General features: G+C 53.5%; 3 protein-coding genes across 7 annotated transcripts; 1 reads left to right on the top strand and 2 right to left on the bottom strand.

Moving 5' to 3' along the window:
- Positions 1-2,387: 2,387 nt before the first annotated feature.
- Positions 2,388-5,549, bottom strand: KRTCAP2 (keratinocyte associated protein 2). Of its 2 annotated transcripts, none has more exons than XM_080915454.1 (5): positions 5,433-5,549; positions 5,011-5,165; positions 4,808-4,871; positions 2,775-2,841; positions 2,388-2,540 (listed from the first exon to the last, which is right to left on the bottom strand). In XM_080915454.1, exons 1-5 carry the CDS (start codon positions 5,434-5,436, stop codon positions 2,420-2,422), a joined length of 411 nt encoding a protein of 136 aa, XP_080771580.1. In that variant the 5' UTR covers positions 5,437-5,549; the 3' UTR covers positions 2,388-2,419. The 2 variants fall into 2 exon arrangements, with proteins under 2 accessions (XP_080771580.1, XP_080771581.1); XM_080915455.1 differs by having other exon boundaries at positions 5,011-5,162; positions 5,433-5,532.
- A 604-nt stretch (positions 5,550-6,153) lies between these two features.
- On the top strand, positions 6,154-17,238 carry TRIM46 (tripartite motif containing 46; the record flags this gene model as incomplete). Of its 4 annotated transcripts, none has more annotated exons than XM_080915411.1 (10): positions 6,154-6,231; positions 7,527-7,788; positions 8,014-8,357; positions 9,363-9,506; positions 9,630-9,725; positions 12,183-12,436; positions 12,658-12,779; positions 13,756-14,058; positions 14,878-15,175; positions 16,153-17,238. In XM_080915411.1, the coding sequence occupies 10 exons, from the start codon at positions 6,169-6,171 to the stop codon at positions 16,544-16,546; spliced, it is 2,280 nt and encodes a 759-aa protein (XP_080771537.1). In that variant the 3' UTR covers positions 16,547-17,238. The 4 variants fall into 4 exon arrangements, with proteins under 4 accessions (XP_080771537.1, XP_080771538.1, XP_080771536.1 ...); XM_080915410.1 differs by lacking the exon at positions 6,154-6,231 and adding an exon at positions 6,817-6,840; XM_080915412.1 differs by lacking the exon at positions 14,878-15,175 and having other exon boundaries at positions 6,169-6,231; positions 16,153-16,349.
- Positions 17,239-18,254: 1,016 nt separating this feature from the next.
- On the bottom strand, positions 18,255-21,986 carry MUC1 (mucin 1, cell surface associated; the record flags this gene model as incomplete). The annotated part of the gene is made up of 7 exons (XM_080915958.1): positions 18,255-18,367; positions 19,162-19,311; positions 19,388-19,509; positions 19,638-19,771; positions 19,912-19,964; positions 20,064-21,247; positions 21,929-21,986. The coding sequence occupies 7 exons, from the start codon at positions 21,984-21,986 to the stop codon at positions 18,299-18,301; spliced, it is 1,770 nt and encodes a 589-aa protein (XP_080772084.1). The 3' UTR covers positions 18,255-18,298.
- Positions 21,987-23,468: the final 1,482 nt, after the last annotated feature.

The raw sequence follows: 23,468 nt of genomic DNA, 5'->3' as shown, positions 1-23,468 counted from the left end.
CATCTCTGTCTCCATGGGTCTCTGGCCCTCTCTTGTTTCCCAACATCCTTCCCGAGGCCCTGGGGAGCAGAGCTGTGGAGGCAGGGGGCAGTGGGAACAGGACAGTGTCCGGTTCTCACCAAGGACAATAAGGGCCGGAAAGGGCTGGAGCCAAGGCCTGGCGCTGACTAGCCCTCCCGCCTGCCCTGGGCGCCCCCAGGTCCCGCCCTGTCCCATTGGTATGCCCTAAATGCCAGGCGCTCTTCATGCTAGTGCCTGTCCCCGGGAGGGAGCCCAACCCAGCCTACTTGCCTCGGTCTCAGTGTCCTGCTGGCTTCTTGGAGGGTGGTATCACCTTTGACTCCAAGGAGCACGTCAGGTCAGGGGCCAGAAGCCTCCGGCCAGACTACACCGACTCCGCCCACGTATTATTTACTCCTGTTTCCGGAGTTGGAGGCGGGTGCCTGCGGGTGTCGCTGCCACGTGTGAACGAACAGGAGGAAACATCTGGCTCCCTCTGTCCTCCAGGGAGATGCCTCTCTCTCCCATAGATCTACTACCACCCAGGCGGAGCAGAGTCCCCGGGAACTCAAAGTTCCTTTGTCTCTTTCACCTTCGGGTCTTGGAAGCCACAGTGTCCTCAGGCCCCCTTTACCTAATGATGGTGATTAGAGGCTGTGATATCTCTGTCAGGGTTAATTGGCAGGTCAGGTGTGTGTAACCTACAACTAGACACCACAGATAGGTTGAGTATAAAGCTGCTATTGGCGCCAACCTGCCTTGTAAACCCACCCATTCCTGAGGAATGGGTCATTATTCCTGAGGCACATACTGCCCCTGGTCCCGCACAGTAGGTGGTTAGCAGGTGTATAGATCGATAGGTCACCTGTTCTCTGCTCTTCTCGCCTAGCCTTAAAAGCGATGCTATCTGCCTGGCTCCACCCAGCCAGCCTTCTGAAAACCTCAGACCCTCAGGAGGTCTTCCTTATCCCTGGGCTATATGTGCCCTACCCAGTGTTCCCACTCCAGGCAAGGAGAAAGCCTGAATGTAACACCTAGAAGCAATCACCTTCCCAGAGACCCAGGACCTATTGTGGACGCCTCCCCCCTCCCCCTTCTGAGGGCCCTACACGGTCACACTTCTTCAACCTCATCAGATGAGTCTGAAACTGAGATGATCAGAAAGACTGATCTCTACTGAAAATTTTGTCCAACTCCTAGCCCAGGAATAAGGAGGGATGGCTCTACCCTTCCAGTAAGGTGTCTGGTCCTTTGGGTGCTCTAGGTTGGCTTCCAAAGAACTAGAGCACCGCCTAATCCTTTAGGACCAATTCGTAGGGAGAGGTCGGCCAGCACGTCCAGGATAGATGGGGTCACAGTGCCCTCTGCTGGCACTTTATGCAAACTGTGCACTTCTCCCTTCTCGGCCAGGGAGAGGGATTAGGGCAGGATGGCCTCTAAATAATCCTTGACCAGAGTCCCTGAGACTCTTAGCTTCATCTTTACTGAGCCTTATTCCCTCACGTTTAGGTGTCTCTAAATGTATAGGAATTTGTTCTAGAATGGTTGAAAGATACGTTTGGTTTTTTGTTTTTTTTTTTCTCATTTAACCAGCCCACTATGAGGCACTATTGAGTCTACAAAAGTGACCCAAATGGACAGCCCCTAAATCTTGCTGTATTCGCCAGGAAAGGTTACCCAAGGGTGTTTTAAAGGACAAGAACACTGACAGCACAAAGTAAGATCTGGGGCCACCTGCCTCACTTCAAGATTGGCTGAAGCTGTGGACTAGCTGATCCTTGATCTACACTGAAAAGATTCATGAATTTCCCAACATTTCGAATACAAGATAAAGGGGGAGGGAGGCAAAATTGCCAGAGCCAAGAGGCAAGGACTGGTGATTAACCCAGGATCCTCACAGACACAGGCACTTTGCTCATGCTACGGTGGACCCGGTGGCTGAGGCCGGGACTCTCACCTCCCAACCTGCAGCGAAAGTTAAGAACAAAAGTTCATTTCTCAGGATGGGAAGCTGGAGCGACAGTCCCGTGAAGGACGGCACAGACCAGAAGTTTAGGGTCCAACTTCGTTGCAACACCTTTCCTGGTTTTGAAGGGTAATAAAGGGCATCTGCCAGCCTCCTGGACTACCTGCATAATGTGCACTTACACACACACACACACACACACACACACACAGCAGTTAATAAATAACAATGTGAAACATCTACCCTGGTTCTGAAATCACGCCTTCCTGTATTGTATACTCTTTAACCCTCTCCCCCATAGGTTAAGCCTTCAGATCATTTTTGCGCCCTTCCACAGTGACTCTCCTGTAAGTGGGGGCCTCTGCAGCGCCTGCCCAGTTCAGGCACTGGCAGATGAGGTCTAGTGGCTCACAGACACAGCTACAAAGAAGCAACTTTATTACTCTTCGGAGGTCAGTTTCTCTTCTTGCCCTTGCCTGCGACTTTGGCCGGTGTGAGGACGGGAGCTGTTGCCTGATACAGAGCGGAGGATATCTTGTTGATGTAGTACAGGCCAACCATGGAGAATATGAAGCTAGGGGGTGAAAATACATCATTAGACCATAGGCATGTTGCTAGCAGAGAAGACACCAGCTTAAGGTAAAGAATTCAGATTTAGGCTTGGGAAATTAAGGGGGAAAAAAAAAACCTGGGACAGCAGAGGCGGAGGGATATAATGGGAAGGGAGGGGACTGGCTATGTCATAGGTGGATCCGGTACCACAAGGCACAGCATCGTTGTACCGCTTGCCCAGCCGTCAGGTACGTACCAAGTGGTGACGCAGACTCGGTGGATGAGGCCCGACGCAAAGAGTGCCAACAGCAAGCAGAGGAGAACTGGGGAGGTGAGGACAGGGAGTGTCAGGAGGCGTTCAAAAGAGAAACAGAAAAGTAGGGGCAGTCTAGAACCCTTCGAGAAACCTGCCTGAAAAGGAATGTCCTGCCAGGCATGGGGACACCTTTAATCCCAGCACTAGAGGTAGAGGCAGACAGATCTCTGTGAGTTCGAGGCCAGCCTCCTCTACAGAGCAAGTTCCAGAACAGCCAGGGACATCCAATGCCTTAACACTGGTTAAGAACAGGAAGGCAGAATATGAACTAGAACCGAATATGAAAGGTGTCTTGTTTTACTAGCTTGGCCCCACGTCTCATTTAACTTCCTAGCCTCCCTGCACACACAAAAGAAAGCTGAATGTGTTGGAATATGCCTAGACAGCAAGGATCGCCTAAGCCCAGGAATTCAAGGCAAGGCCAGCCTGGGCAACACAGTGAGATCCTGCCTCAAAAGTAAATTAATAAAAGAGAAAATGTTCTATGGGCTGGAGAGATGGCTCAACAGTCAAGGGCCCTGACTGCACTTCCAGAGGTCCTGAGTTCAATTCCCAGCAACCACTTGGTGGCTCACAACCATTTGTAATGAGATCTGATGCCCTCTTCTGGTGTGTCTGAAGACAGCTACAGTGTACTCATATATAAAATAAACACATAAATAAATCTTAAAAAAATAAAATGTTCTAGAAGGGCAGAGAGCAGGCTTGCTCCCGTTATTTAGGAGAGGGTAGTGGCCTCTCTAACAGGACAGGATATGTATGGGTGGGAGGGCAGAGGGACAAAGAGGTCCACTTGTCCAGCAGGAGCCAGAGGGGAAGGCAAAGAAGATCATTGTTTTTTTTCCCTTCAAGACAGGTTTCACTGTGTCGCTCTGTCTGTCCTGGAACTCACTCTGTAGACAAGGCTGGCCTTGAACTCACAGAGCTCTGCCTCCCTCTGCCTCTGCGTGGAATACTGGGATTAAAAGCCTGTGCCGCCACTGTCTGGCTGAAAGACAAGGATTCTGTCTTCCAACAATTTCTTTCAGAGTATAACAAACACACGGGACAAAGTGGAAGAGACAGAAGTTCTGAGCATGCTGGGCGGATGCTCTGGAAACCTGCACCAGGGCTGTCCATCCTAGAGGAGGACAAGGGAATGGAGCCACGCGGCAGGCTTTGGTGTCACTGGGTGTGTCTATCATGGGGCTTGAGTTTCCAAGCATGTGGCTTTCCAAGTGGTTTGGTCCTGATGCCAACTTTGCTGTATGAGCTTAATTCTCCACCAGATCTCTGTATGAACCATCTGACAAGGGTTATCATGCACAAAAACCGATCTCTTGGGGTTGGAGATGCGCCTTGGTTGGTAGAGAGCTTGCCTCGCATGCTCAAAGACCTGGGTTCAATATCCAGAACCTCGTAAACGACACAAGGTAGTGCTAATCTCAGGACGAGGGAAGTGGCAACAGAAGGGTCAGCCGTTTAAGGTTTTAAAGGCATCCTCAACTACACAGGAAATTCAAGGCCAGTGTGGGCTCCAGAAGGGAGAGGAGAGGGAGAGAGAAACAAAGGGAGTCAGAGAAAAAAAGAGCTAACAGTTAAATCTCTATTCTTCCCTCAGGGGGCTGCTATTGGTAACATCTCAGTAAGCAGAGACTTTACAACCTCCTCAAGTAGAACTCACTCGTGCCAGAATCCCTCAGTGGGCTTGGTCTTACTTTCTTTTTTCACAGGGACAAAGAATATCGCTTGAAACCTTTCCTGGGAGCAGACCACGTTTTCCTTTTTTCTTTCTTTTCCTTTCCCTTCCCTCCCCATCTCTTTTGTGCTTCTCTTTTAGCTCCAATACAACGCTTGACCTGAAAGCATCTTCTGTCTTCAAGATGGTTTTAAGCAAACGTATTTCTCCTTTATCATCTAAGCACCGGGAAATTCAGCATCGTGTTTGGGGGAGGTTTAAAAAAGAATTCAGACAATTACTGAGTTTCACTTACTCTCTGGGAAGATTTTTGCTTGGAAGCCTTTACCAAAGACCAGATTCTCCAGATTATTGAAGGCCTGGGTTGATGGAATTAAGGAGAAACTCATGCAACAAGACAGGGCTGGGAAGTAGAGCAAATGCAAAGTCCTTGCCACCCACCCCTGCCCATCTTCTGTTCACAGACCACCACCTCCCCTTCCAGCGCTAGGAAGATACAGTCAGGGAGAAGACAAAAAGGCCGGAGCCCAACAGCCCCCCCTGAATGGTGAGCCACTCGGTGGAAGCCAGTTGGCGGCTGTATATCTGCATGCCGGCGAAGAGCAGCAGGGACAGGAGGGAGGACAGCGCCAAGGAGGTTCCGGTACCGACTACTGGAGATGAGAAAAAGAGTCAGGCCAAGATTCACTCCGGAGCTCGGCCCCCCAACTACTTCCAAGCGCTTCCAAGTGACACCCCCACCCCACGGCGACCTCCAGGAACCACCCGGCCCCGCACACCCAAGTTCCCGCCTGTCCGGAGGAAATGCTAGTTCCCTGGAAACCAGGACACGTCAGCTTTACCGAGGCCACCGGGAAAAGACGGCCATCCCAACGCCCACCCCCGCTAGAGCAACCCGGGCATCCCGCCGGTGCGGTTACCCATCACGCCCTGTCCGTGGGTCCAATCCGTGCCTCTGGAGAAAGTGGGGAGCCAAACCCAGCGCGGTTGTCTGTACGCAGGCGTAGGGACCAACGTGGACTTGCTTTACTTCTTCCTCTACGCGCCTTGGATTCAGCGCCCTCTTGCGGCAAGGAGGAAATAATGCTTCGAAGAGCATTCTAGGCCACCGCCCTGCTTGGGTCTCCAGCCTTCTGTACCCGGGCATCTGCTGTCTCTCTGGACAAGCTGCCCTCATGTGTTTCAGTCATGATCTCATGGCCTAGTGTCACCCGCGTATTCATTGCTATTTATGTCATCTCCAGTACATCTTCCTCCCTGCTCCACTCTGATTGCCTCAATATCTCCCGAAGATATGTGCCACCCAAGATGTAGCGCTCTCCACCTGGAGTTCTTCCTCTAAAACCAGCTTCTCGCTTCATGTGAGTAGTATGACTAGGAATCGATGCGAGGTTCTAATAGAAGGAATGGTCCTTACCTCAAATACCCCTTCCATGTTACCCACCCCCTAGACCGCTTTTGGAGAACCACGTGGGAAGAATTTTTTCCCACCCCCTACTTCGACGGACGCAGTTCGAAGCTAGTCCCTGGAGCATGCGCAGTGACATCTCACCCTCCCCACCCCTCCCTACACCCCACCCGGCTCCTGCATTAAGCCCCGGGTTCGCAGCAGCAGCCAGGATCGTGCACCCGGGGGCGGGCGGGCACAGTAGGGCCATGGCTGAGGGTGAGGATATGCAGACCTTCACTTCCATCATGGATGCACTAGTCCGCATCAGTGTGAGTTAAGGTGGGGTCAAGGGGAAGGGAGGGGATGTAAAGGGTCGGGATAAGCCAGACCCTTGAACAGGTGGGGGTCCAGGAAGAATATGGAATGTAGAGAAGGGATTAGTTAAGACAGAAATGACTGGGAGGGCAGAGATGTAGGTGTGCAGGGATCCTGGGGACAGCCGAGGGCTGAGTGCTCTAAAGACTCTGGTTCGCTGGGGTGTAGGCAGCGAGAAGCTGCCCGGACCCAGCGGGTAGGCTTGGGGTAGCTGCCAGGAGTGCACCAGGGCTATGATAAGGGGCATGTGTGAGCTTGGATGTTTTCCAAGAAACTGAGGACAGGTGTGTGTGGGGGGGGGTGGGAGACGTTGTGAAAAAGCCGCTCCTGGGTGCAGTTCCCAATTTGGACCCCTCCCGACCCTCCCCACCCTACCGCCCCCACCCCCCCCCCCGCGAGCTGCCGTGCAGCCTGCAGTTGCCATAGTAACCCGTGCTCGTCTCTCCCAGAGGCGGTGCCAACCCTGCTCCCCCCCACCACTTCCTTCCCCCTCCCTCCCTGTCCCTCCCTCCTTTGTGTCAGCTGCGCCCCTGACCGGGATGGCTGCGAAGAGAGGGACCAAGGTGAGGTGGGGGGGGGTGGGGAATAGCCAGAAGACCCCTCACCAAAAGGGGGAGGGATACTTCCGGTGGGGAGGGGGCAGGTAGGCGGGGCGCTCCCCCCACCCCAGATTGGGTTTTCTCCTCCAGACTGGGCTTGATAGCTCTAGTATAGGAGGCGATGAGGAATGGGTTGATTTGGGGAGACGAGAAGAAATAGAATTGAGGAATGGAGGATGGGTGCTGGGCGCCGGCCGATGCCCAGCGGGTTCAGAGAGCGAGCGCACCCTGGCCGCGGGGAGCAGTCATGCGTCTAAGGTTGCTAGAGAAAGGGGCGGGGGACAGCACCCAGCTGTAGAATGGGTGTTGCCCTTGAAATAAATGCAAGGAGCACGCTGGTATTCCAGAGATGGAGGGATGGAGACAGGTGAGGCGGGGGACCGCCTGCCAGTGATGCTGCGGCGGGAGCGATGGGGGTGGGGCGCGATGCTGGGGGAGGCCAGAGCTCCAACCTATCTTCTTGTTGGACCTTAAGGTCCCCAAGAGGGGAGCAGAAACAGGAGACAGAGAGCTGGGAAGGCGTGTGAGCCAACCAAGGCGGGTACTGGGCCAAAGCAGTAGCTTGTGCTGCCCTTCCTGGAAGCCGAGGGACCGGGCTGAGATTTGCCCAAGTGTCCTAGCTCTCACACAACCTCCTGGTCCCTCCACAGACAAGCATGAAGAACATGGAGAAGGAACTGCTGTGCCCAGTGTGCCAAGAGATGTACAAGCAGCCTCTAGTGCTGCCTTGTACCCACAACGTGTGCCAGGCCTGTGCCCGGGAGGTTTTGGGCCAGCAGGGGTACATAGGCCATGGTGGGGATCCGAGTTCGGAGCCCACTTCTCCTGCTTCCACCCCTTCTACCCGCAGCCCCCGCCTCTCTCGGAGAACTCTCCCCAAGCCAGATCGCTTGGACCGGCTCCTTAAGTCAGGTGGGGCTGGGGCCTGTGGGATGGGTTGGGAATGTAGAAAGATGGAAGAGGGTCAGGGGCATCTGTCTGTCCTTCTGGGGTGGAGCTGCTTACTGCTTTTGTCTGAATTCTAATGAGAGCAGATCTCTGGCGCAATGAAATTCCGCTTTTTAATTGAACAGATGTTACCCACCCCCCACCCACCCGGCTGTAATCCTCACCTCTACCTCCTGGGTCCCTCTACAGGTTTTGGGACATACCCCGGGCGGAAGCGTGGTGCCCTGCACCCCCAGACGATCATATTCCCGTGCCCAGCCTGCCAGGGCGATGTGGATCTGGGGGAGCGGGGCCTTTCCGGGCTTTTCCGAAACTTGACCCTAGAGCGAGTGGTGGAGAGGTACCGACAGAGTGTGAGTGTGGGAGGCGCCATCCTGTGCCAGCTGTGCAAGCCCCCACCACTAGAGGCCACCAAGGGCTGCACCGAGTGTCGAGCTACCTTCTGTAACGAATGCTTCAAGCTCTTCCACCCCTGGGGCACTCAGAAGGCCCAACACGAGCCCACGCTCCCCACGCTCTCGTTCCGCCCCAAGGTGAGACAGTTCGTGCAGTGTTTGAAGTGGGAGGGGCCACAGTGGTGCTGAACCAGGGTGGGGAGGGGTGGCTGGCATGGGGGCTTCCAAAGTGGGATAGGTAAAGTTGTGTGTGTGTGTGTGTGTGTGTAGTGTGTGCGCACGCGTGCATGTGTGCATTTGTGTGTGGCAGGGTCTTAGAGCTGGAGAGAGAGCTCTGTGGTTAAGAGCTCTTCCAGAGAATTAGCCCTGTAATTCAGCTCCAAGAGATACATCACCTCTGGCCTCTTCTAGCCCCTACACTTTTATGAACTTTTCTGCACATAGACACATACATATAATTCAAAATAAAAAGATTAAGAAAAAAAAAGGGGGACAGCACCTTGCCATATAGCCCAGGCTAGCCCTGAACTCATGGAAATCCCATTTTCTCCGTTTTTTGAGCACTAGAATTACAGATGGACACGCACCATCACGCCTGGTGGCCTAGCAGCCCATGTCCCTAATATTCACTGAACAAGTGATTCGACACCTATGGGTGTACGTTCTCACCAGTGCATAGGGAGGAGAGAATCTACTTGCTGTTGCAGTAACTATACCTGCAGGGCTGTTGATAGGGTCACAGATGATTGTTGCCTACAAAGTGCTATCGTGGTACGGCATGCCTGGGTTCCCAACATTTGGAAATGTGATTAAAGACTTGAAAGTTAACGGCCAGCCTGGGTACACAGGAAAATTACGTCGAACAAGTTGTCTATGTGCAAGACGCTATTCTAGGCGTTGGGCGCAGTGGTGAACAAAGCTCAGGTGTATCACCATTATTGTTACTACTCTGTGCTTTTGAAGTAAATGGAGACAATGCTAGGCCATGGCTTGGACAGTTCACAAATGCTTTCATGCCTGGTGTTCACCATCAGGTGGCGCTATTCCCACTTCCCTCTCATCTGACCGCTGGAGAGGAGCAAGCCAGTAGGTCAGCATCCTTACACACACAAGTGGCTATTGAATTTTCCTTTGTATCCCTAGGGTCTGATGTGTCCGGACCACAAGGAAGAGGTGACCCACTACTGTAAGACATGTCAACGGCTGGTGTGCCAACTCTGCAGGGTACGGCGTACCCACAGTGGGCACAAGATCACACCAGTACTCAGTGCCTACCAGGCCCTCAAGGTAAAGACCCTCTACTTACTCAGCCTAGTGCTAACACACACCACCACACACCTCCTAATTACTTGCCTCTTGCAGAGCCAGGATGATGCCTAGGATGATGCCCACTTCTTTCTTTGCCCTTAGGATAAGCTAACAAAGAGCCTGGCATACATCTTGGGAAACCAGGACACAGTGCAGACCCAGATTTGCGAGCTGGAAGAGACCATCAGGCATACTGAGGTGAGGAAGGGCATGGACGTGTGGGTGGAGGCTCCGGTTAAACTTCACCGGCAAGAACCTCAGTCCCCTGGGTTAGGCAGGAGCTGGGGCTGTAGGGAGCATAGGAGGGCTACAGCAGGGGGCTAAGGAGCTCAGCATGAGCACAGCCGTGAAGCCAGGGGCATGTCTGAGTTAACTGGCAGTGCAGTGGATGGCAGCGATGGCATAGCCACCGTGCAGCGTAGCCAGTGGTCCAAACGTGGACGTTAGTGCCGTCGTGGCCTTTCTTATCTGGGTGTGATATTAAGCGATTAAGACTATGAAGGAGGTAGGTTGAAATATGAACGATTAACGTAACGGTGGTTTCAAATTGTAGTCGCTGGAGGAACTGTCGTTTCAGAAAGGGCACTTAGTGCATTTTCTGACCTGCATCGAGAGAGAAGGGTTTTTTTGGAAAAGCCTCTCTTTCATACACGGAGGCCCCAGAACACTCTTATTCGCCAGACACTGATAACTGGGGCTGTGGCGATGCGTTCAAACGACCAACTGTGTGAAGTAGCTCTTATCTTCCACTGTTAGCCTTTCCCTATTTGTCTCTTAGCAACATGGCTAGGATTGACTACTCCAGCCCATAAATCCATTTATCCCGCCATTTCTTCACAAATATATTGCCCTGGAATTGAAGGGGCCTGTGGTGGAGCATCTGCATCTGTGTGGCGGTAGAGAGACGAGTCAGCGGTTAAAAGCACTCGCTGCTTTTGCAGAGGACCCGGGTTCAGTTCCCAAGCAGCTACATGGTAGCTCATGATCATCTGGGATCTGCTCCAGGAGATCAGATATCTTCCTCTGGTCTTCAAGGGCTTCTGCACACATGTGGTGTACACACACATACACACACACACACACACACACAATCTCTCATACACACACAGACACACATACACACAATCTCTCATACACACACAAATGAACAGACACACACACAAAATCTCTCATACACAGACACACATACACACAATCTCTCATACACACACATACACACACACACATACACACACACACAGAAATGAAATACATATTCTAAAATAAAAAATATGCTGAAAGAGTAGGCAAACTTTCTGCTGCATTAGTACAAGTCACCGCAACAATAAAACAGAAAAATGGCTGGCAAAATTAAATTAAATTAAAGTTTTTTAAGTTAAAAAATGTAACTGCAGTGGTCTGGTGAGATGGCTCAGTGGTTAAGAACACTGGCTGCTTTTACACAGGTCCTGAGTTCAATTCCCAGTAACCCCATAGTGGCTCAAGACCATCCATAAAGGGATCTGTTGCCCTCTTCTGGCATGTAGTGGTGTACATGCAGACAGCGCACTACTAAATTAAAAATAAATAATGTAACTGTATAATTTTTAAATTACAAAAATTAATCAGGTGTTAGGAATGTGTGTGTATGTGTGTGTCTGTGAGTGTGCCCCATGTAGAGGGGTTGCCCACGGAGTACACTGCCTTTGATAGATGCCAGGAACTGAACTCAGTCCTTGCTCAGTGGTTCCTTGTTCTTATCACTGAGCTATCTCTCCAGCACTTGAATTATTCTTTAAAAAAAAATGTAATTAATAGGGTCTGGAGAGTTGGCTTAGTGGTTAAGAACACTGACTGCTCTTCCAGAGGACCCGGGTTCAATTCCCAGCACCCACACGGCAGCTCACAGATGTCTGCAACTTCAGGTTCGGGTTTTCTGACACCCTCACACAGACATACATGCAAGCATAACACCAGCACAAAAATGTAAATAAATTATATATTTAAAAATTATAAAAGCTAATCATTTAATTAAACTTTTAAGTGGGTCACCGTGTCTTACGCTGTGATCCCAAGACTGGAGAAATGAAGCAGGGGGGATCTCTCTTCAGTACACACTGAGTTCAAAGTCAGCCGGAGATAAAGGCTGGAAAGAGATCAGTGGGGTAGGAGCACTGGCTGCTCATCCGGAAGCCCCAGATTCAATTCCCAGCACATACATGGTGGCTGACAACCATATGTAGTTTCTGGGTATCCAACGCCCTCTCCTGGTTCCCATAGTTACCAGGCACACACTTGGTTCTCATACATACAGGCAAAACCCCTATGCACATAAAAATACTTCTTTTAAAGATCCCAGTAGGTATAACATTAATAGGACTTTTGTACTTTTGCCCGGGATTAATACTGGTTTCCTAGATCAAGCCAAAAATCTAGGAAATAGAAGAGGCTTGCTTCTCTCTAGCCTTCAGTTAAGATGTGAGCATTTGGAAAGAGGACAAATGATCAGGAGGTGACAATATCTGTGGTGTAGGTGCTTTGCCAGTCATGACCCTGGCCCAGTTGAGACGGATAGGTGAAATCAGCGTAGTTCCCCAGGATAGTACGGTGTGGTGCAGGTACTGCCTTTAAGATGATAGTAAGTCACTCATCCTTTGGGTGTTGCTCCTTGGACAGGTGAGTGGTCAGCAGGCGAAAGAGGAGGTGTCCCAGCTGGTTCGGGGACTAGGGGCAGTGCTGGAAGAGAAACGGGCCTCACTGCTTCAGGCCATCGAAGAGTGCCAACAGGAGCGCTTATCCCGGCTCAGCGCCCAGATCCATGAGCACCAGAGCCTGCTGGATGGCTCGGGTTTGGTGGGTTATGCCCAGGAAGTCCTTAAGGAAACAGACCAGCCTTGCTTTGTACAAGCAGCCAAACAGCTGCATAACAGGTACTGAGGGGCGTGGCACAAGGGTTCAGGCTCCGGGGAGGTGGGCATCATGGGTGTAGCTAATGCCTAGGGCAGTGTCTAGAATACGCGAGGAGTTTCATTTGGTCAGACTGATGCTGAGGTAGACCTGAAGCAGTGACTCTAGGGATAGGTAGGGCAGGATACCAGGGAGGGGTTGCTGCCCACCTGGCAGTGCCTGACTCTTGCCTACCCCGTTCTAGGATTGCCCGAGCCACTGAGGCCCTCCAGACATTCCGGCCAGCTGCCAGCTCCTCCTTCCGCCATTGCCAACTGGATGTGGGACGGGAAATGAAGTTGCTGACGGAGCTTAACTTCCTGAGAGGTAAGGAGCCAGCCAGGCCCGTATCCAATCAGCGCCTTCTTCCCTTTCCCCCCTGCAGCGGACCCGGGGGGCAGTGCCCACCAGGGACCTCCTGGCCTCCTGCCTGGCTCGGCCAGCCACTCCCACCCAGCCAACCCTGCCACACCGTCCTACCGCGCTCAGCGCTGCTTCTCCCTCTCTCTTTGTAGGCTGTGGCCACCGCGGACTCTGCTCCGGAGCACCCCAGGCAAGTCAGCAGCCCTGCCCTGGGGGCCCTGCCACCCGCTGGGCCCCTCCCTATTCCTCTCCCTGTGCTCCCACACAGCCTGGCCACCCACGTATTGCTTCCTTCTCTCCTACTGTACCCTCAGTTCTTGGTCTTCCCACTTGCCTTCCTTAGGCTGTTGCATAATCCTGGCCCTTCTGGCCTTTCATTATCTTGACCCTGGTCCTCTGAACTTTCGCTCTGTTCCCCTTGATCTACATGCACCGCGCTGCTAGCAAGCTTGCTCCCCTCTGCTGCCTTCCTGTCTTCTGTCTTGCTGACCCCGTTACCTCCCTCCCGACCCTTATACATCCCTTCCTGCTCAGGGCTCTCTTGCCTGGGTTCCAGTGGCCTTTGCCTGCCTCGTTCTGGGGCTCCTTCTTACCTCAAAGATTCTCAGCTGTAAGGACCCTCAAAACTCATTTGGTCCGATGCTGTCATTGGACTGAAGACTGAGGCCCAGAGAGGGAAAGCGGCTCACTTCAGGCCAAATTAGGGTAGCTGCGAACTAGGACCAGAGTTCAGGCTCCTGCCCCTGACCAGCACTCGCCCACTTCTTTCTCCTCGGGGGCCCTGCCTTTTGCCCACCCAGTGCCTAGAAAGTTCCTTTCCCCAGCTCCCCCACCCACACTCACCCCCCCGGCTCCCGCTGCGTCCTCTTTCCTACCCGCCCCATTCTCCATCCCAAGCCAGTGACCAGGCTCTGACTGACCCCGTTGTCTCTTCCAACAGTGCCCGAGGCGCCCGTCATTGACACCCAGCGTACCTTTGCCTATGACCAAATCTTCCTGTGCTGGCGGCTGCCTCCTCACTCACCACCTGCTTGGCATTACACTGTTGAGTTCCGGCGCACGGATGTCCCCGCCCAGCCGGGCCCTACACGCTGGCAGCGACGGGAGGAGGTGAGGGGCACCAGTGCCCTTCTTGAGAACCCTGACACGGGCTCTGTGTACGTCCTTCGCGTCCGGGGCTGCAACAAGGCTGGCTACGGGGAGTACAGTGAAGACGTGCACCTGCACACGCCCCCAGCACCTGGTGAGTACACACACTGGTGGCTTCATGAGACAGATGAGCATCCTATACCGCAGAGGGCACAGGGTGGCCCAAGTACTCAGCTCATTCCCAATGGGCGCCGGAAAGGCAATACAATACAATTTAACTTATATAACTTGTGCAATTTAATGTGTGAGGCATACGCACTTCCTCTAGAGCGAGACTGCCCGGGTTCAAAGCCCACCTTTGCCCCTTGACAACTCTGAGTCTTGAGCTACATTTTTCTCCCTCTCTGAACTTCAGAGACCCCCTTCTACAGAAGTCATAATGATATTTAGTAGAGTGTTTTGATAATGAGACCATTATTAAACGGTACTTTCTGACTTATAGCAAGGGCTCAGTCAATGTTAGGGAGGTGGCTTACCAAGTGTGCTTGGCTCTCGGGTAGAGGGCAGAAGAGTCAGGGCTGGGTTTAGGAGTCAGGTATGGGCACCAGAGTGGATGGAAGGTTCAGGTCAGTGGTGTTAGGAATGGGACCAATAGAGAGATGGTCCACAGGGCAAATCGTGGAGAATGGGTTGCAGAAACAATGAGATAGCTAAAGATGGGACACCGTTTTCTCTGCCCACTAGTCCACTGCGGCTCTTCCTGGCTTCCCATGTCTATTTGGGATGCCTCTCTCTTCCCTCTGTCTCTATTTCAGTCTCCCACGCCCTATTCCCTGCCAGCTCCTGGTGACCGAACTCCTTGACAACTTGTTCCCTGTGCCCAAAATTCCCAGTGTGTGTGCTGACACCCTACAATCCCCAGTACCGGTGTGTCCCTGAAATCCTTCCTTCTGTCTTAACCTCCTGCTTCTAGTCCTGCACTTCTTCCTTGATGGCCGCTGGGGTGCCAGCCGAGAGCGGCTAGCCATCAGCAAGGACCAGCGAGCGGTGCGGAGTATCCCAGGGCTTCCCTTGCTGTTGGCTGCTGAGCGGCTGCTCACAGGCTGCCATCTGAGTGTGGACGTGGTCCTGGGTGATGTCGCTGTGACCCAGGGCCGCAGCTACTGGGCCTGTGCCGTAGACCCTGCTTCCTACTTGGTCAAGGTGGGCGTCGGGCTGGAGAGCAAGCTTCAGGAAAGCTTCCAGGGTGCCCCGGATGTGATCAGCCCCAGGTCAGGCCCTTCTGCAAGAGGTGGGGGGGATGAAGCCCTGGGAAGGAGCTGGGGTTGGTGAGGGTGGTGACGGGCATCCAGACTTGCCTAGGTGGGGCTGGGTCAGAGCAAGTAGCATGGAAACCATCCTGAGAGGCCTGTGGATGGAAGAGATGTAGGCTCAGCAGCTGGGGCTCTGGGGACTGGTTTTCAGAGTGTATGGTTGGGAAAAGGACTGATTGAAAGCAGAGCCATTACCTCTTTCTTCCATCTGTCACTCGGACCAGGACACACCCACCTAAGCTCCCATGTCCTGGCCCCCAGCACCTAATTTCCATGAAAACTTTTCTCCCTGAGACTTCCTTCACCTGCCTCTTTCTCAACATCTCCAAGTTCTTCCCTTCAACCAATCTCCACAGCCTTCCTTGCTTCGGGGTGTCTCATAACACTTCCCCCACATTTCCCTCCCGAACCTTATCCTCCCAGCCCTCCGTCATTCGGCATCCCATTTCTTCAAGATGTCTTCTCCCCAACACAGATTCCCTTTGGAATTCTGTCGGCCCCATTCCTGTATCCCTCTAACACCCTTCCTCTCTCCTCCAACACCATCTTCCAACACCCTCGAACTGCCCCTGCCCTCACCACCGTGTCTTAAATCACAGTGACTTCATCCTCCCAACATCCCCAGCTGTCAAACCTGTATCCCTAACCTGATGTCCCTAGCACCACGGTTCCCAGCAGCCTCTATCCTGACAAGACCCACATTTCCCCAGTGTGCTGTAGCAACACCCCGTCCCGTCCTCCTCACAACACCTTTCTCATGCACTCTCCTTTCCTGCACAGACTAAAAGCCTTACAATCCAACCCCCTCAACATGGATTCACCTTAACACTTGCAACCTCTTGTCCCCCAACCTTCCAACATCTCAGCTCCTTGATCCCACTCCATTCCGTTCCTCTGCCTCCCAACATCCTGCTTCCGTATTCCCACTCCTACAGATACGACCCGGACAGTGGGCACGACAGCGGTGCTGAAGATGCTGCAGTGGAGGCATTGCCACCCTTTGCTTTCCTGACCATCGGCATGGGCAAGATCCTGCTGGGTTCTGGAGCAAGTTCCAATGCAGGGCTGACAGGGAGGGACGGCCCAGCAGCCAGCTGCACAGTACCCCTGCCACCCCGCCTAGGCATCTGTTTGGACTATGAGCGGGGGCGGGTTTCCTTCCTGGATGCTGTGTCCTTCCGTGGGCTCCTAGAGTGCCCCCTGGACTGCTCGGGGCCTGTATGCCCTGCCTTCTGCTTCATTGGGGGCGGCGCCGTACAGTTGCAGGAGCCGGTGGGCACCAAGCCTGAGAGGAAAGTCACCATTGGGGGCTTTGCCAAGCTGGACTGAGCCTTTCAGGCCCCCTTTTCACATCTGAGCTCTGCTCCCCAAGCCTCTGGGCGTCGGGTTGTTTACCCAGCAGCTTCTTCCCCAAACTTTTCTTAACCATGTGACCCTGCCCCATACCTTGCCAGCTGTGTCTTCCCAGGGCGTCCCTGGGAACTCTCCCTGCTTATCACTGGATGTCCTTCATTCTGTGTTACCTGTTGGCCTAGGCCCCAGGCCCATCAAGTCTCTGCCCCAGGCCCAGCCCTTGGCATCTTAAAGGGCATAGAAAGCCCTATTCCATCTCTGTCCTGTGCTCCCGAGGCTTACTGGGAGAGAGGGCACCTGGAACGGTGGGTATAATTAACAACTCTGCCCTTCCCCAGCCCCCTCGCCCCATTGATGCTGACCACAGCCTTGGCAGCCAGGTTCGAGCCTCCCCGGTGAGAGGGAGGACAACCTATCCTGTTTTATTTGGGTCCCGATACTCTCCAGCTGCATGTCCCTTCTGTCCTCCTTCTCTTGCATGCTTTACCTATCCAGCACCCATGCCAACGTGCCAAGTCTCCCTTGGGAACTCAGTTGAGGCTGGTGTCCCCATTGGGTTGGGCCAAGTTAGGCCTCTGGTGCCTGCTACTGCCTCCCTACAGTGGGCATTACTGGTCTGTGCTGAGCAACAGCTGTAATTTTCATGGTTTATAAACAATAAACTGTGACACCAGGCACACTTCTGTTTTCCCCGGACTGAGACCATTCCTGGGAATTTCCGGTCCGTCTGACACCTGAGGGTGGGAGGTACCTAACTGAAGTGCACACAACCTCCTGCTACACCTAAGGCCCAGGCACCAACCGACTTTCACCGCCAGGGGGCGCAGCGCTGACCGCTAGCCTAGAACTTCACCTTGGGCATCTGGATCACAACTCTGGACCCTGAGGGGATGTGGCTGAGGGCGTGGCATGGTGTCGGGACCTAAAGGGGTCAGGGAACTAGAACCACTTCCTCATTCCGAGGGTGCCAGAGAGCCCACCCAGAGGCAGTGGTGGGTGGGGTGACTGAGGGTCAGGGCCTGGTGCCAACAGCACCCGGATCTGTCCCAGCCCTGGCTTATCACTGCTGTGTTGACTCTGCTGCTGTTATCTGTGGTCCAAGGATTTGCTTCACACCTGGACAGCTAAGAATAGAGCTGCCTTAAGGGCACTGTGCCAATCGGAGAGGGGAATGGGCCGGCCTCAGAAGAGACAGTCATGGGCACCACTGGAGCCAGCCTAGGTTTCGTTTCCTCCTTCCTTCAGGGCCGCCAGGCATATAGGAGAGAGGCAATTCCTGGGTTCTTTCTCAGGCCACCTCTGCGTCTCGTGTCACCTCTTCTCCAGATCCCTGTTTGTTTTCAAATGCACCCAGCCCTCCGGCCGCTGCTCCTTGCCTTCGGGAGTCCTCCCCCAGTGACCCCTTCCAGGTCCCTCATGGCTGCTCTGATCCAAGAGTTGCAGGTGAAAAGCCATAGCTAACAGGAGGCCATCTTTTATTCAGCCATGTTTGAGTCCTGTCTCCAGGTTTTCTAGGCCAGTCCTTCTGAGAGCCACCACTACCCCAGTGTCCCTCAGGGCAGGACTGGGCTTCACCAGGCCAACATGGTTGAGGCACTTGACAAAGCCTCTGAGGAAGGCTGTAGGCAGCCGACCAGAAGTCCTGGCTCACCAGCCCAGATCCGAGTGGGCAGTGAACACTGCTGAGCCCACTGCCGCTGCTGCCCCAAGTGGGTGGGGTGACTGCTCCTACAAGTTGGCAGAAGCCACAGCCGGGTTGGTGTAAGAGAGCCCGCTGCTGCCGTTACCTGCCGAAACCTGAGTGGAGGGGAAATAAATTCAGGGGAAGAGAATCTTCCCGGTAGAACCCCGATGGCACCTGGTACTGGGGGCCTGGCCAGCTCTCAAGGGGTTAATTCAGAGTGTGCACCGGCTGGCCCCAGAGCAGCCAGGTGACTGTAAACACACAACTCCACTCCGCTGCCCCCTCTCCACCCCCTTTGGCTGTGAGTCCCTAGCCCTCTTGAAGGCCTCCCCTATCTTTCTCTTCTTTTATATTTTTGATCCTCTGGCCCAAAGGGCTGTGTGTGTGTGTGTGTGTGTGTGTGTATAGAAAGAGGAAAATGGGGCGAGAAAAGGACATTCTTGTCTCCTTTCCCACCCGCTGGCCTTTCGGTCTCAGGTGGCAGCAGTGATTATTTACTATATTCTGTAAGGCAAGGCCTGAGGGAGGGAAGAGAGAAGCCTCTTACTTTCCTAAAAACTTTCGCCAGAGCCTCCCATCCCAGCTTTCTCGATCTACTCCTTACCCCTAGGAAGCCAGTGGGGACGGGGGGCTCCTAGGGGCACAGCATCCCCTTGCTTTACCTCTGGGCATCCTACTGAACACAAACTGGTGCAAGTAGACAGCAAGGCTTTTGGGGGGAGACTGGCAGTGCAGACTTGTTTTCTGTAGCCTCCCAAGGTCTGACCCCCAGAATTCTACTTCCATTCCCAACCTTGCTGGGCCTTTGACTGCTCACCCTTCTGAAGCTCCTTGGGTCTCCCAAGTACCCCTTCGGAAGCCTCCACCCAGCCAAGGTCACTGCCCCAACCTGTGGGGCACGCTTTACCTCCTCAAAGGGGCTACGTTTGGTACTGCCAGGGGGCACATAGCGCCCGTGAGTGTGGTAGGTAGGATATTCACTCATAGGATGGTAGGTGTCCTGGGTTGGAAAGATGTCCAGCTGCCCGTAGCTCTTTCGGCGGCACTGGCACACTGCCTGGGGAGACAGGAGATTGTTCTGGCCAGTGGGGTCCCAGGAACCAGGGCCACACTGCTGAAAGCCTGAGACTTACCAGGGCAATGAGATAGACGATGGCCAAAGTAACCAAAGTACAGACCAGCACCAGCAGGGCAATGCCCCAACCTGGTACCCCAGGCCAAGACTGGGCAGAGGAAAGGAACTGCATCTCGTTCACTAGAAGGGAAAACAGTGGTCAGGGAAGTCCCTAGAGGAGGTGGATTTCCCGCTCCTAGCACCAAAAGTAAACAGGCGGTAGAACATAATACTATGGTGCCAGGCTACAGCTGGGACTATCACCTCACCTTTGACTTCTGAAATAGTCAGATTAAAGTCGTCTGCCTCCTTCTTATGCTGTATAAGCTGTAATCTCACATCAGAGGCACTGGAAGTTCCCTCCTGGAAGACCACAGTGGATTCTACCACCACCGAGCCAGACCTGGTCACAGGAAAACAGGGAGCTCAGCCAGACTCTCTGCTTAGAGCTTAGCATTCCCCACCCCACCCCAGTCCCCATCCCCAACATCACCAAATCATGAGACTGCCCATCCCTCCCACAAGTCAAACCCAGAACTGTACCTGAACTTGATAGTAGAGATCCCCAGAAAATCTTGGCTAAAAATCTGCAGAAACTGGGATAAGAGGAGAAGGCTCAGATTGGATGTGAAAGATTCATGCCATCCGGAAGAGCTATGTCAGGGGAGTATGGCAGAGACCAGGTTTATACCCACCAATCCAGAAATGTTCCTCTTCAGTTCTTGGTAGTAGCTGGAGCTGGGGTCATCCAGGGAAGAATTAAATGGGTGGTTCCGGATGTAAAAAGACAACAAGAAGAAAGAGACCCCAACAGACAACTGGGGTGAGCTGTTACTGGAGAAGGTAGGGAAGAGCACTGTACTATAGTAAGAGCTGCTGGCAACAGTGACAGCAGGGACGGTAGGAGAAACAGGGCGCTGACTTGGAACTGAAGACTGAGTACCACTGTGGGCTGGAGTTGTGGCCATTGCAGAGGTATTATGAACTGGACTGGTAGCTGAGCCCAACACAGAGCTGGTCGTTAGCACCGAGGAGCTATTGTGGCCTGGGACGAGAGCTGAGCCCGATGTGGCCTGGGTAGTAGAGAATGAGGTGCTGCTGTAAACTCGAGTGGTGACCACGTCTGATTTGGACGTATCACTGTGGACTGGACTGGTGGCCGAGCCCAGTGCAGAGCTGGTAGTTGGGACCAAGATGCCATTGTGGGTTGGAGTGCTAGCTAAGTCTGGTATAGCCTTGGTGGGTTGAGTGGAGACAGTGCCGGAGGAGCCCGCTATAGGGCTGGTGGCTGGAGATAAGGGGCTGCTGTGGACTGGAGTACCGGAGGAGCCCACTGGCACTGTGGTGGCTGAGGATGAGGGGCTGCTGTGGACTGGAGTACCGGAGGAGCCCACTGGCACTGTGGTGGCTGAGGATGAGGGGCTGCTGTGGACTGGAGAGCCGGAGGAGCCCACTGGCACTGTGGTGGCTGAGGATGAGGGGCTGCTGTGGACTGGAGAGCTGGTAGAGTCCTCTGGAGGGCTGGTGATGGGGTCTGAGTTACCACTCTGGACTGCAGCGCTGGTGGTCGAGTTCCCTGGAGGGCTGGTGGCTGGGGACAAGGTGCTGCTGTGGACTGGAGTGCCGGAGGAGCCCACTGGCACTGTGGTGGTTGAGGATGAGGTGCTACTGTGGACTGCAGTGCTGGTCGATTCCCCTCCAGAGCTGGTGGCTGTGGGCAAGGTGCTACTGTGGACTGGAGAGCCGGTCGAGTCCCCTCCAGGGCTGGTGGCTGGGTCTGAGTGACCACTGTGGACTGGAGTGGTAGTCGATGTTAAGGAACTGCTGGTGTCCTGAGATGTGGTGACATTATTTTTCTGACTTGGAAGGGCAAGAAAACCTGAACTAGAGTGGAAGGCGAAGGGTAAACTGTTCTTATGCTCATAGCACCAATCAACAGTGTTGGATACTGGGTTGCTTTGGATAGGGTGCGTGATGTTTTAGTTCTGGCTAGAGCCAGAAGTTGTTAAAAAAAGAAAAAAAAAAAAAAAAAAAAAAAAAAAAGACTGGGTTGATGAATAAAATCAGAGCAGGAAGAAAAATAGATACTGGGAAACCAAAGTAACCCCAGAAGGTAGCCCCTGGTTTGTCATCCTTCCTGACAGCCTCTCTGCTTCAGGCTCAATTCATTCCTCTAAGATCTCTGAGACATGTATTCATGCTGTATCCCTAGGCTGGCCTTGAACTCTCAGTGAACCTGATCGTCCAGAGTGTGGGAATTATAGACTGGAACCACTGCACACGGCCCCACTCGTCCACTCCGGAGCTTCTGACACAGCCTCTCTACACGGCACGAGGAGTATTTGCTTACTATGGTGCCCACTCTCCCGGGGTGGGGGTGGGGGGGCACCTCTTCTTACCCTCCTTCCTTAGCCTCTTTCCCTCTGGCACATACTGGGCCATCCCTGTATAGATGGCCATTTATGAGCCTCGGAGTGCCATCTACCAGTAAGCAAACGCCACAGAAAGACTAGGAGTTCCATCTGAAGAGCGCAGCCCCTCCCCACCTTGTGCCTCTCACCTTTTAGACTTGCTAGAAGTAGCAGCAGGAAGAAAGGAGCCCGTATGCCCGGGGTCATGGTGGTGGTGAACAGGCGGGAAGGGGGTAGAAAAAGACTCAGGCTGGCGCTGCGTGTGTGCGGTGAACAGGGCTGGTGCCTGCTGCTTTATACCAGTCCCTCTCCCGCCCTAGGCACAGAGCAGGTGACAGGTAACAAAACTCCGCCCCCTCCCCTATTCTTTCCTCCTCCTCCCGTCATTCCTGTGTAGGGTACTTGGGCTCCAATCACTCAACCTTATGACAACCTGTTTATTCTCCATTTGGTCTCCCACTTTTACCAGCCACTCTGACTCCCCCAGGTGTGTATGTGGAGGAAACCTGGGAGCCCCTGGCTCTGGGTTTAGTCCCAGAGCAACAGCCAAGAAGAGGAAAGGGAACACAGAAAGACCCTGGACTGTTAAGATAAGGGAAGCCCATCCCTAGGTCCCGGGATCCCTTTTCCGATTCTCTCTGCGGATCCTTGAAAACCACTTCTCATAAAGTTGAGAGGACATAAGGGGGCTGGATAATAGTGGACAGGTCGCTGGTTTTGGTTTCCCTCCCCGCCTCCTGTCCCCCCCCCCCCCCCGCCGCCACTTCCCGGAACAGCCCCACCCTTCTAACCGCTCCCTGTACCCTGAAAACCACAGTCCCCGCCCCTGCCAGACTTTCCAGTAGCCTGGGTCTCTCTTTGACTTTCTCCCGAGAAAGGCGGTGGGGGAAATTTCCACTTAAAAGGACGAAACTTGGGCTCCACTGAAGCCTAAGGTCCTTCCTACCCAACCCTCCACCTTGAGTGGCAGGCTGACCGGGCCTTCTACCCGGAAACGCCTGCCCTCTAGTGGTCACCGCGAGCGTCGCGCGGCGTACTCGCACCGGCCGAGAAGGGTTGCCTCTGTGTGGGAAGGTTTGGCAGCACAGCCCAAATTGAGGCAGATATCTTAGGGAAGTTAGTTGTGCCTTGGCGAAAAGAATCAATGCCTCAGACAGATAGGAAGGAATGCACTGAGGGGGAGAAGTACGGATCAGTATTTGGACTACTCAGACTTCTGGGGATGGTGTTTGGGGGCAGGGGATAAGCTGTTGGAGCGCCAAGGTCTGTGGAAGGGGCATCAAGTTGTGTGATGACATTAAATTGGGAAGCGGGGATGGGACAGGTTATGTACAGGTAGCTAGATATTTAGGAGGCAGAGATTAAGAAGGTGGGTCAGTCATGGAATTTGAGAACTTTGAGATGTATCTGGGAAAGGAATAATATTTGGGGCGAACAAGCACGTGGAACAAGGCAAACCCACGTGTGTGTGTTTAGGGAGAACTGAGAGGTGTTCTGATGGGCAGAAATAGTTGGGTTTGGGTTCACCCAGCACTCGGACTGAGGATGCCAGGCCGGATCCCGCAAGTGTAGGTTGCGGTTTAAACCAGCAGGGGCAGTTACAACTGTAGTAGGCAAACAGTCCCAATGAATACAAAACGGAAACTAATACTTTTTAAACATTTCGGAGGTGCATGAACTGAGGCGTGG

Source organism: Micromys minutus (assembly GCF_963924665.1).
Source record: "Micromys minutus genome assembly, chromosome: 4".
In the NCBI taxonomy this organism is placed as follows: Eukaryota; Metazoa; Chordata; class Mammalia; order Rodentia; family Muridae; genus Micromys; species Micromys minutus.
Note: the sequence above shows the minus strand (reverse complement) of the source record. Positions and strands in the feature narration are given on the sequence as shown.

Coding starts and splice junctions, on each gene's coding strand:
- KRTCAP2 (XM_080915454.1), bottom strand. Junction 2,842..4,807: donor AGCAAAAATCTTCCCAGAGA/GTAAGTGAAACT, acceptor TCACCTCCCCAG/TTCTCCTCTGCTTGCTGTTG. Junction 2,541..2,774: donor CGAGTCTGCGTCACCACTTG/GTACGTACCTGA, acceptor TTCACCCCCTAG/CTTCATATTCTCCATGGTTG.